Genomic DNA, 12,068 nt, shown 5'->3' on the forward strand with positions numbered 1-12,068 from the left:
ATTTATCTCGTGCCTTTGCCGAATTATTGAACGCCCCCCACCCCACCCCACCCCACCCCACCCTACCACCATTGTGTTGTGTTGTTTCTGTGCTATGTCACCTTTGATTCTTCTCTCCCTTTCTCAAGTTGCGTCCCGCTTTTCCTCTTTTGTAGCTAGCGACCAGCCCTGCGCCTGGGCGAGATGCCAGCCCAGGCCCATCTCGACATGTACATATACGGACACGCGCGCCTGCGCCGTGCAGTGGCCTGATCACTTCAGCCTGTAGCTAGCAACACCTCTCTCTCTCTCTCTCTCTCTTGCCACAATAATTCCGCATGGTGGGGATGAGCGGCGCCTACGGCGGCCACCACGGCAATGGCGGCGAGGGCCGGGCGGCTCCCAAGCAGGCCGTGGTAGTCGGTGCGCCACCACCGCCGGCAGCGGCCGAGATGGAGATGGAGATTGGGGTGGTGCACAAGGTGGCGGCGCAGCCGGCGCAGAGCACGGCGAGCAAGATGAAGGGGAAGGTGAAGGAGACCTTCTTCCCCGACGACCCGTTCCGGAGCTTCAAGGGGCAGCCGGTGCGGGCGCAGTGGGTGCTGGCGGCCAAGTACCTGTTCCCCGTGCTGGAGTGGGTGCCCGGCTACTCCCTCTCCCTCTTCAAGTCCGACCTCGTCGCCGGCCTCACCATTGCCAGCCTCGCCATCCCCCAGGCATGTGCATGCCCGACTTCGTCTCTTTTCTCACGCACGTAATAACGCATCCAAATGCGATTTCTATCTATCTAGCCTGTATTGATTTGGAGGCTAGCCTGTGCGCGATCAATCAGTCTCCGCGTACCAACAAACCCGTGACCAACCGTGCTGATGTGCTTTTTTGTGTTGTTGCTGGCAGGGTATTAGCTACGCCAAGCTTGCCAACCTGCCGCCGATCATAGGCCTATGTACGTACATACATGCTTTCCGTTTCTACAGCGTACTGTACCATATTTATGTAGTCGTATGTGCAAATAAATAATGAACTGGTATGGATGGATGCATGTTTGCAGATTCGAGCTTCGTGCCGCCGCTGGTGTACGCGGTGCTGGGGAGCTCGAGGGACCTGGCGGTGGGGCCGGTGTCGATCGCGTCGCTGATCATGGGGTCGATGCTGCGGCAGGCGGTGAGCCCGTCGGCGTCGCCGGCGCTGTTCCTGCAGCTGGCCTTCACGTCCACCTTCTTCGCGGGGCTGGTGCAGGCGTCGCTCGGCATCCTCCGCCTGGGATTCATCATCGACTTCCTCTCCAAGGCGACGCTGGTGGGGTTCATGGCCGGCGCCGCCATCATCGTCTCGCTCCAGCAGCTCAAGGCCCTGCTCGGCATCGTCCACTTCACCACCCAGATGGGCATCGTCCCCGTCATGGCCTCCGTCTTCCAACACACCAACGAGGTCCGTCCGTTCGTCCATGGCGTTCAATTATACACGTGCACACGTACGGTGCATGCTTGGCTAACATAATGTTTTGTGTGTGCGTGCGTGCAGTGGTCGTGGCAGACGATACTGATGGGGGCATGCTTCCTGGTGCTCCTGCTAGCGGCCAGGCACGTGGTACGTTACGTTACATACCCTTTTTTTTTTCTTTCTTTCTCTGCATGCTGTCGTGGACCGTTGACCGGCGCCGATTATATATGGCCTGCATGCTGGCCTGCGCGCGAGAAGCACCAAAATGCTGCTGTTTCTGCGCTGCTTGAGGACACTTTTATCTTCTCTTCATCACGTTGTCCGTGTGCCAGTACGCGTCGATCGTGCATCTAGCTGTACGCATACGCCGTCGGCAGGGCTGCGCTACCCTCTCACGGCACAAAGTTCTAGCAGCAACGGGCACGTACGTACGTGCCACCACACACACACACACATGTGGTCGCGATCGTACACGTCGATGATGCACGACGCATATATATCTCACACCGTCCATGGGAGGGAGGACGTACGATAAGATTAAGATAGATGTGTGCAACATGTTTATCTTCATTCAGGTTGGTGACCAGGGGATGGACGCACACATCAGACAGTGCTTTACCCACAAATTACATAAGCTTTTTGATGATCATTATTATGGAAAAAAGGCTAGTAGTAGTAGTAGCGGTCAACGTCGTGTTGGGAAAAGAGGCTTCGGGACAAAGCCGGGCGGTGACTTGTCACGTTCGGTTCACGACGAGGTGGACAACACTGGTAAAGTGCCAATTCGCAGTGATGAAGGGCGTTCACTGAAACTTTGGACCATTTTCCCCACTCCCAGCAAGCTACTGTGACCTCTACTTCACTGGACCTGCATTTTCATACCGAACCTTAGGTAGCTGGCTTGAGAAACCAAGCGCCCAAAGGCCGTCCAGTGCAACCACTACCCGATCTATTATGTGATGTAGCTATATATATATATATAGATGAATACTGGTGTGCCTCACGATGCCATACTAATTTCGTTACTCGGATTAAATGCACAGAATTCAAGTGCTTGTGCACCGTAAGAAATCCAAACTCTGCTCTGTACTACAGTACTTCTGTATAGCTAAACTTTCTTACTGCAATGTATTGAGGGTTTGTGGCCTCTCCACTGTAACTCTATGAACTTGCAACAAAAACTCCCTTACCCCCGCAAAAAAAGAAAAAAAAAACTTCTTACTGCAGGGATGAGATATCTTTCTGGATGAAACTTAGTTGGGAGCAGTAAAGGTCTTGAGCCATACCTAGTTTTAAATTTAATAGCCTGTGCTGGTGGCAACCCTGTCTAACTCAGTTCATTCTTAACTGCTTTTGCTTGGGTTGCCCAGTTGGTGTATTCTGAAACTGACATAGAATTTTACAATTTTACAATCTAACCAAATCTGCACTCTTGCTGTATGGCTGAATCCATGGGTGCTGGCTTCAGAAATTAAGCTCCCCCAGGCCATAATTAGTGCAACTGCTACAGCTTGATCTATATATGCTAGCTATATATAGAGCAATAATGCTGCGCCTCTCAAGGCCATACTGATTTTGGCGCATCGACAAAATGGTCATGACAAAGAAAATTAAGAAACTCACACAATTCAAGTACTTCTGCAACCTAGAAATTCTGAAGTTTGCTCTGTAGTCTGTACTTCTCTAGCTACATCTTCTTTCAGTACTGACCTATTTCCAAATGAAAATCGGCTGGGAATAGTGAAGGACTTGAGCACTTCAATGGCCAGTGCTGGCAACAACTCTGTTTCACTCTGCTTCCGCTCTGAAAATGACAGACAGCGTTCCATTTCCAGAACCTAAAATTAAATCCACTCCTCCTTGAAGTTGTTGAGCCTAGCTACCTCCTGCAGTACTGGTGGCAACCTTGTGTAACTCGGTTCATAGTAGTAGTAAAGTTCTTGAGGCATACTTACCTACTTTGATAGCCGGTGCTGGTGGCGACCCTGTCTATCTCACTTCATTCTTAGCTGTTTTTGCCATGGGTGGTTGGTGTATGCTGAAACTGTCAGAGAAATTCCCATTTTTAGAACCTAAAATCATATCTGTTTCTTCTTTTGCAATCACTGATTCTGACTTCTACACTCGTACCTATCCGTTTGACATTCTGCGTGCATGTGTATGTTCAGAGCATGAGATGGCCGAAGTTCTTCTGGATCTCAGCGTGTGCTCCCTTGGCGTCCGTCATCGTATCCACGCTGCTCGTCTTCCTGTTCAAAGCACAGAACCACGGCATCAGCATCGTAAGAAATCAACTAAAACCGAACAATCATTTCTATGATGTACAACTGTGTTATGCAACATGATGGCAAACAAGCAGTGTCTGCATGTTTTCAACGCAGATTGGATCGCTCAAATGTGGCCTGAACCGCCCCTCATGGGACCAACTGCTCTTCGATACCACATATCTTGGACTCACCATGAAGACCGGCCTCGTCACCGGAATCATCTCCCTGACGGTATGCTATATATGGCCTCACACCGCAATAAAACATTACCCTACACTTCAAATTATAATTAAGTAGGTGCCGTGGATGTTTCATAACCAGCGTCACTGGTAATCTGATGTGTGCCCTGAATTTCGCTCTGACAGGAAGGGGTAGCAGTTGGTAGGACGTTCGCATCACTCAAGGACTACCAGGTGGATGGAAACAAAGAGATGATGGCCATTGGGTTGATGAACATTGTGGGCTCATGTACATCATGCTATGTGACAACAGGTAACCTACATTTCTGGACTTAGAATAACCTCCAGCATTCTCTTGCATTCCTTGTAAAAAAAAAAATTTGAAGTATCAGTACCAGGGTAGAAAGTCTTTTTTTTCTTTCGTCAAAAAAGAAATATTTTTTAGATTATAGAAGGACAAGCCTCCCGGACTCTGCATCATACGATAGACACAACTATAGGTAGAAAGCTTGATGTCTCTCTTATTTCTAACAGGAGCATTCTCTCGCTCTGCTGTGAACCACAATGCTGGCTGCAAGACCGCCATGTCCAACGTGGTCATGGCACTGACGGTCATGGTCACGCTGCTGTTCCTCATGCCATTGTTCGTATACACGCCGAATGTTGTCCTTGGAGCAATCATCATCGCTGCTGTCATTGGCCTGATCGATCTCCCTGCTGCATACAACATCTGGAAGATGGATAAGATGGATTTCCTCGTGTGCCTTTGCGCATTTGCTGGTGTCATCTTCATCTCGGTCCAGGAAGGCCTCGCGATTGCGGTAACCAACATAATTGTTACTGAGATACGTTGCTGAACTTTCTGCAGAGGAAGCTGCTACTTTAATTGCTTCGTTACTGAAATTTGTCAAATTTGCAGGTCGGTATATCCATATTTAGGGTATTGATGCAAATCACAAGGCCAAGGATGATGATTCAGGGGAACATTAAGGGAACAGATATTTACCGGAACCTCCATCAGTATAAGGAGGCTCAAAGAGTTCCTGGATTCTTGATACTGACAATTGAGGCTCCTATAAACTTTGCAAACACCAACTACCTAAATGAAAGGTAGGAAAAAAATTCTAGTAACAGAAATAAATGTTGAAGTCAAGCTGTGGAACATATTACAATTTAATATTTCCATTTGTAGGACTAAAAGATGGATAGAGGATGAAAGTTTTTCAGGGAATAAACAAAGTGAACTCCGTGTCGTAATCTTGGATCTATCAGGTTAGTGACTCTCGAGAGAAACATCGTTCACTCTATAGTTAAGCATTATTATTATTTAACACAAGCTCACTAGACCATATGTATTTTTCTCAGCTGTCCCTGCAATTGACACAAGCGGCATAGCATTCCTCATCGACCTAAAGAAATCAACAGAGAAGCATGGCCTAGAGGTATACTTCATCATATATATGAAAAGTTAATATCTCTAGTTCACAAGCTATCAGTTTAAGTTATGTGGCAAATTTACCTTTTTTCTCTCCCTTCGCAGCTTGTACTTGTGAATCCAACCGGAGAGGTTATGGAGAAAATACAACGAGCGAACGATGCACACAATCATTTCAGGCAGGACTGCCTCTATTTGACCACCGGGGAAGCAATCGCTTCACTTTCTGGATTTGCCAAGATGGCAACACCTTAGAGCGGTTTTGCCGAATTGCCATTTTGATCATCTGATTGCAATGCTAAATTTGCATTGCCTTCTCATCAGTGAATATGCCTGCAACAAAGCATTTCACAAGTTTGTTTGTAGCTATCTTCAGTGCCCTTCAAGTCTATGTGATGGAAATTAGGTGCTTGAAATATGTACATTCATGGTTCGAATCAACATGAGTTCTCGCAAACTTTTGAACTTCGGTGTTAAGAACTAGTAGATGTTTAACTGTAGAAACTGTAACTGGATTACTTTTATTTACTTTCACATGGTTCTACATGGACCATTAGCATAGAGCAAGAGCATACATATATAATTATAATTCAGAGTTTCCAATTGACACTTGATATGCAGTATGACACCAAAACTAACAATAGTAACTGCAACACTTCACCATGTAGGCAAAATCATCTTGGAATTTCAGATGATTGGACAAACTCTTTTTCCAAGCTATACAGCCTAGTTCCTTCGTTGCCTTTGCTTCCCTTGTTTGACTGATCATTTATAGCATTCTGGTTCACTCTTGTGATCTGAGAACTGAGATTGACCTTTAAGTTCTGCACATCTTCAAGTGTTGTCTCCACTTGTCTCATTGTAGGCCTTTCTTCACCTTTTAAACTTAAGCATGCTTCTGTGAGTCTTGCAACCACCTCAGCATCTTCGGCCCCTCCCTCCTCAACTATTTGTGTATCTAGAATATCTAAGAATCGATTGTCCCTTATAAGTGACACAAAATGTGATGCAAGGCTTGTGCTTTCTGACGAATGAGAAGAAAAAACCGGTGTCACCCTCGTCAGTAGCTCTGCTAGGATAACACCAAAGCTGTAAACATCGCTCTTCTCCGTGAGTCGACTGGTATAGTAGTATTCAGGATCAAGGTAACCATAAGTTCCTTGGACGGCTGTAAGTATCCCTGTCTCATCTATTGCAATTGACCTTGAAGCTCCAAAATCTGACACTTTTGCTGTTAAAGCATCAGTAAGCAATATATTTGCGCATTTGATATCTCTATGGTATACTGATATGGAAGCAGCAGAGTGCAGATATGCAATAGCCCTTGCAGTTTCCAATGCAATTTTCAATCTATCTTTCCATGACAAAGGATTCTCACTTTGGCCATGGAGATGATACGACAGAGTTCCATTCGATATGAACTCATAGACTAGTAGAGGAACTTCTGTCTCAAGGCAGCAGCCAAAGAGCTTTACCACATTCCTATGGTTTGTCTGTGAAAGTATGACAACCTCATTTATGAACTGGTCAATTTCCCTTTGAACTACAATTTTAGCCTTCTTGATGGCCACCACATGTTGATCAGATAAGATGCCTTTGTAGACAGTGCCATGGCCACCGCCACCGAGGATGCGATTCTGGTCAAATTTGTTGGTTGCTTGCTCCAGCTCTTCCAAGCTGAAAACCCTCGTTCTTTCTGCTATGTCTTTGTTCGAAGAGATTAGCTGTTGCAGAAGCAATCCATGATTTTTCTTGAAGAACTTCCGTCTCAACTTCATGGCTCTTCGTTGCTTGAGTTTATTGGTGATTTTGGTAATACCCAGAAGTGAAAATAGTATGCCAGAACCAGCACTAATTGTAATTACAGTAATCAAACCTGCACAGAATGTAGTTTTTTAACCCAGAAAAATACAGTAGCATTTTATATAGACGGTATAGTATTATATTTTTTAACTGATGAGAACTGTAGGGGATGGTGATCCCATTGACCTCGGTAGAGTTTTTTTTGGTCGCAGACAGGGCAGCAATGGTTATTGGTGATTTGTGTGTTCTTCCGCCGAAGCATGTCTCTTTTACTAAGTCTATCATTGACAGAGTCATGTGAAGCCCTCAAGCTAGGGGGTGAAGCAGGAAGACCAAATCCACAGAGTGGCAAAAGGAGGCTGAATCTGTTGAACGCCTGCGATAAACCTACTGAGAGAAAAAATGCCTGTTTTCCCAAGAGTATAATCAGATGCCATTATCACTTGAACAACAGTGGCATCTCTAGACGAAGAGCCAGAGTTCATGAATCCCATTAAAGGCACAGGAGGAGAGAGGAAGGTTGGTATGCACAGTGGCTAACGCTGTGGGAGTGGTATTCCTAAACCTACTTAGCTAGGTGCATATAGTTGCTAAATTGCTATAAATATATGTTCAGGATATCGGTACCTGGTACCATATCGGTCGGGTGCTGAGTAGGGATTAATAGGTGAATTTTCCAGTTAATCGGCCGATAAATCAGTTAATCAGCTATTTGATGACCCACCGAGTAGCGATTAATTGACCGAGATGCCGATTAACTTGCCGATATTTGGAACAATTTCAGAAGTAATAAACACGGGCACGACAAGCATTTACGCATTCGGGCGTGTTTCCAGCCGGACCTAGATCGATCAGCCCAAGGCTTGAATCTAGCTTTCACGCGTGTGCTCCAGAAACAATTGACCAGCTTGCTTGCGCATAGTCAAAAAGAAAATCGACAGAAGGCAGCTTTGCTCCGTACGTTCGTTGAGTCGCAGGAAAGACCTCGGTAAGTTTTATTGGAAAAAATTGGGACCAAACACGGAAGAGGTTGAAGATATTATGACTAGGCAGGATCTGTCCAATAGAGGCATGGTCATTGAAAGCAAATGAGAAGAGTCTGCGAGGCTGAGTTGGAGGGGGGGGCAGCATTATAGAGGTCCTTCCGAAAAACAGAGCACGGTCCTTTCTGCACTGCACATAGCTGCAAAATGTTCAAACTGGCTGAAGTGTTTGTGAACATCGTGCCACCAAACAGAGCCCATTGGACGGGCAGCAAGGAACAAGGCCACTATAGTCTTGCCAAACCAATTTCATCCATGGGATATCATGGTTAGCTAAATACACATGCATTGCTATTGGAATTGATGCCATGTGGTGGTAGCAGAATCGGGCAGATGGGGACAGTAGCAGATAGGAAAACCGACACATCGTCAGGTGCTCATGGTGTCAGGTTGGTTGAATGAGTGGAGGGATAATTATCTTATTCGATACAGTGGCATTTGCGGCACTTTCATTACAACTTTGGTGGCAAATAGGTGGAGTTGTGCTTCCATCTAGACTGTTTTGTGTATCAAAAGGCTCATGTCTGGAGGGGAGGAGGTCCATGGACCAACCTCGCCAACTCATACCTTTATAGGAGTAAAGATGCTTCTAAGGACCTTAACTATCACTAGGGAAAACCTTATATCTGATGAGTGGGTTGTATGTGTACCTGGGAGGCTGGTGATACCTTTCTTTGCGAGGCATCGGTATGTCCCCAGATCATTGATGCAGGTTCCATGGCATGGATAAATATCTGGCCGTTGGCACTCATCGATATCTGAAAAGGGAGTAGAAAAAATATGTTGTTGAAAACACAAAGATATAAGTGTAAACACATTTTACTCACAAAGTTGACATGGACAAATCGGATATGTTCAAAGTGCAAGTAAAGCATCAAAGTCAAAGGAAATTAACAACTCAAAATCCCAGTGAGCAATAGGGTCCCTGGCTATAAAAAATGCAAGAGCACAGCAAAAAGTAGTAATATATACCTTGGCATCCATTTGCGATGTAAGGGTTGCCCTCGAACCCTTTGGAGCAGTTGCACCGTGCCCGCTGGATAGAAGAACTATCTTTGAATATGAAGCAGTATACGCTTAAGGATCTGGGTTCATATACATCGAAGTCATGCTGCCCCCAGTACAATTGATCGTACCCTTCATCTCTCACATGAAGCGACCATTCTACCACCGTTGGGATCAACGTGGAATCAACAATCTTATGTGGGTTATCAAAGTAATTCAACTGCAGCATGGGTCCCTCTCTGGCCAACCACTCTTGGTCAGCTATGAACACCACTCCATATTCCAATGAATCACCGGTTCTCCTGCTCAAAGAACCAAGCTGGAGGTCATAGAACGGGAGACCTAGCCGTGCGATGGGCGTCTGGCAGCAGCCGACACCAGAACATGAGGTGTCGCTCATCCACGGTTTGTCAGCACAATACACTGCACAGACGCTAACGTAGTCGCCAAAAGAGGCAATGAGGCTGGCTTGGACATTGCACCCCGTTGCAACGAACCGGTTATGATCGACGGACACAATCAGGGGGCCCTCGTCCTTCAGGCCAACGGACCATGAGCCATTTGATTGAGTAGAGCTTGTGTTCAACGGGATATTCAGCATCTTGCTGTGGATCCGCAACGTGCCATCCACCAGAGAAATATCAATCACTTCTGCGCCATCGCCCACCAACAGCTTCGGTGGATGGCGCGTCTCGTCGCACGTCAGGTTGAAGCCCGCGCGGAAGCACCCTTGCCCGAGGCCAAAAGGGTAGGGGATAGCTATGCTGCCACATACTTCCGGGCAACCAGGCAGGGCTATTGGAGCTGCTAACGTTGCCACTATAAGCTGGAGTGTTAATGCTGCAATACTGGTGCATAACTTTGCTCTTGTGGAAGGAGTAGAGGAAACCAGCACCATCCTGTAAACCTATTCTCTTTGAGTCTTTGGTGCAACCAAAAGGGTGCCTATTTATAGCGCATTCTTCTCTTAAAATTCTACGGCATTGTACACGATTGGGTCCGATGCATCGCTCTCGCTGAATAAAACCAAAGCGGAAAAGAAGGTGGATTTTAATGAGTGATGTGGTGATCTTCGGTATTATTCGGAAATCGTGTCCAACTTGTCTATGCCAATAGTGACTTTCGTGGACTGGAGGCGACTGGAGGCATCCGTCAATGATTGGTCACTGGAGGCAACCAGTCCAGATAATGGCAATTTCCAAAACAGGGGGGAAAAGAAAATTTACCTCAATGCTGCTCGGCCCGCCCAGGCGCCACCGACCGACCCCTTCTCGGCGGCGCGAGCCGGCTTGAGCATTTCATCGAACAGCTCGCCTGCAGCTGCAGGGCCAACATCCAAAATCCAACTAAGGAACTCTTGGCCGTAATCTATTCAACAGAAACGTTGGAGTCCTTAACGAGTCACTCGCCGTTGATTCCGATCTCCGGCGCGCACCAAGCCACCTCGGGAGGAAGTACGAAGAAGAGTGGAGTGCCCTGCGACTACGAGCGCACCACCCCTCTGCACAGCTGCCCCGCCTAACTTTCCGTTACCATGCCTACCCGCACCCCTCTCCGTGCCGGCGCGGCGCCGACCAGGCCCCTAGCCGGCGACCACCGCAGCTGCGCTATGCATATCGGCTCTGCTGCCGCGCGCTCTCTGTCTCTGCCTCTGCTCGCTCGGGCTCGGTGCTCTCTCCAGTGCGCCGGATACGCACGTTGTTCTCTCTACCGGGGTGCTCCCATTCACGCTTTGTTTGGTACTGTATTTTAGGAAATTTACGGGGATTATCCCGGTCAAACCCCTCAATCCTTACATTTTTCATAACACCATTTGGTTCTAGTGTATTTGACATGTATCATCCCCGCATTTCCCCTCAAATCCCGAAATTATAGTGCATCTTTTGCAATACCCAATACACTACCCCTACCCAGTGTATTGGGGGATTATCTCCATCAATCTCCTCAAAAACACTAGTACCAAATAAGGCTTCAGCGGCCTGCGCGTTGAATAGAGAAGAATCGCGTGCTTTTCACATTTCGTTTCTTTACCTATCTGTTTTCCTTATTTTTCATTTTTCCTTATTTGAAATAAGTCGTGATTCCAAAATAGTTCCAAATTTCAAAAAAATTGTAAAATTTGAAAAGAAATGTTTGGGAGATCATAAAATATCCGTGACTTCACAACTGTTTGAGAGATCATAAAATAATCAAGGTTTCGAGAAACAATCGTCATTTAGAAAAACTGTTCGCATATTAAAAGAATGTTCACGATTTTGAAATAAATGGGGAATCAAAAATATTATGATTTTGGAAATATGATTGCCTATTCAAACAATCTTCATGACTTTGACAAAAATGTTAAATATTCGTGATTTTGGAATCATGTTTGCATATTCAAGAAATGTTCACGATTTTGAAAAATATGTTCGGGGAATATAAAATTATAATGATTTTCACAGAATTTTCGCATATTCAAACACTGTTCACGAATTTTAAATAACTTAGGGTATTAAAAATATTAATGAATTTTCAAAAATATTCGGAAATTCATAAAATATTCACAAAAATTAAAAAAATCATCGATTCAAAAAATCTTAATGCGTTCCAAACATTGTTCCCAATTTTCAGTAAATGTCAGTTGATTCAAAAAAATCACAAGTTTCAATAAAAAAATCAAAATTCAAAATGAATAATCAATTTGTAAAAACAATTGCAAGTTCAAACTTTTAACGATTGTGTAAAATGTTCACAAATTTTAGAAAATTATTTGAAAATTTGAAAAAAAATTCACGGTTTCCTAACTCACACAAGACTAGGGGTCTACTGAGCATAAGAATGCTTATAGATAATACAAAAAATAGAATTACTTTGTGAAGGGAAAAAAGAGTGTGCAGATTACCTTGATACCTTCCAGCAGCACGTCGAAAGCCTC

The 12,068-nt window shown here is 45.5% G+C and overlaps 2 protein-coding genes across 2 annotated transcripts; one reads left to right on the forward strand and one right to left on the reverse strand.

Annotated features, from left to right (window-relative positions):
* The first annotated feature begins 241 nt into the window (after positions 1-241).
* Positions 242-5,768, forward strand: LOC123428114 (probable sulfate transporter 3.3). The gene is made up of 12 exons (XM_045112282.1): positions 242-695; positions 877-925; positions 1,031-1,410; positions 1,504-1,569; positions 3,591-3,704; positions 3,804-3,920; positions 4,055-4,181; positions 4,403-4,689; positions 4,788-4,978; positions 5,061-5,140; positions 5,234-5,310; positions 5,409-5,768. The coding sequence occupies exons 1-12, from the start codon at positions 318-320 to the stop codon at positions 5,556-5,558; spliced, it is 2,016 nt and encodes a 671-aa protein (XP_044968217.1). The 5' UTR covers positions 242-317; the 3' UTR covers positions 5,559-5,768.
* A 25-nt stretch (positions 5,769-5,793) lies between these two features.
* LOC123428113 (putative wall-associated receptor kinase-like 16) lies at positions 5,794-10,068 on the reverse strand. Its single transcript, XM_045112281.1, has 3 exons — positions 9,122-10,068; positions 8,800-8,907; positions 5,794-7,179 (listed from the first exon to the last, which is right to left on the reverse strand). The coding sequence occupies exons 1-3, from the start codon at positions 10,050-10,052 to the stop codon at positions 5,978-5,980; spliced, it is 2,241 nt and encodes a 746-aa protein (XP_044968216.1). The 5' UTR covers positions 10,053-10,068; the 3' UTR covers positions 5,794-5,977.
* Between the last annotated feature and the right edge of the window lie 2,000 nt (positions 10,069-12,068).

The sequence above is a fragment of the Hordeum vulgare genome, chromosome 2H, assembly GCF_904849725.1.
Source record: "Hordeum vulgare subsp. vulgare chromosome 2H, MorexV3_pseudomolecules_assembly, whole genome shotgun sequence".
Lineage (NCBI taxonomy): Eukaryota > Viridiplantae > Streptophyta > Magnoliopsida > Poales > Poaceae > Hordeum > Hordeum vulgare.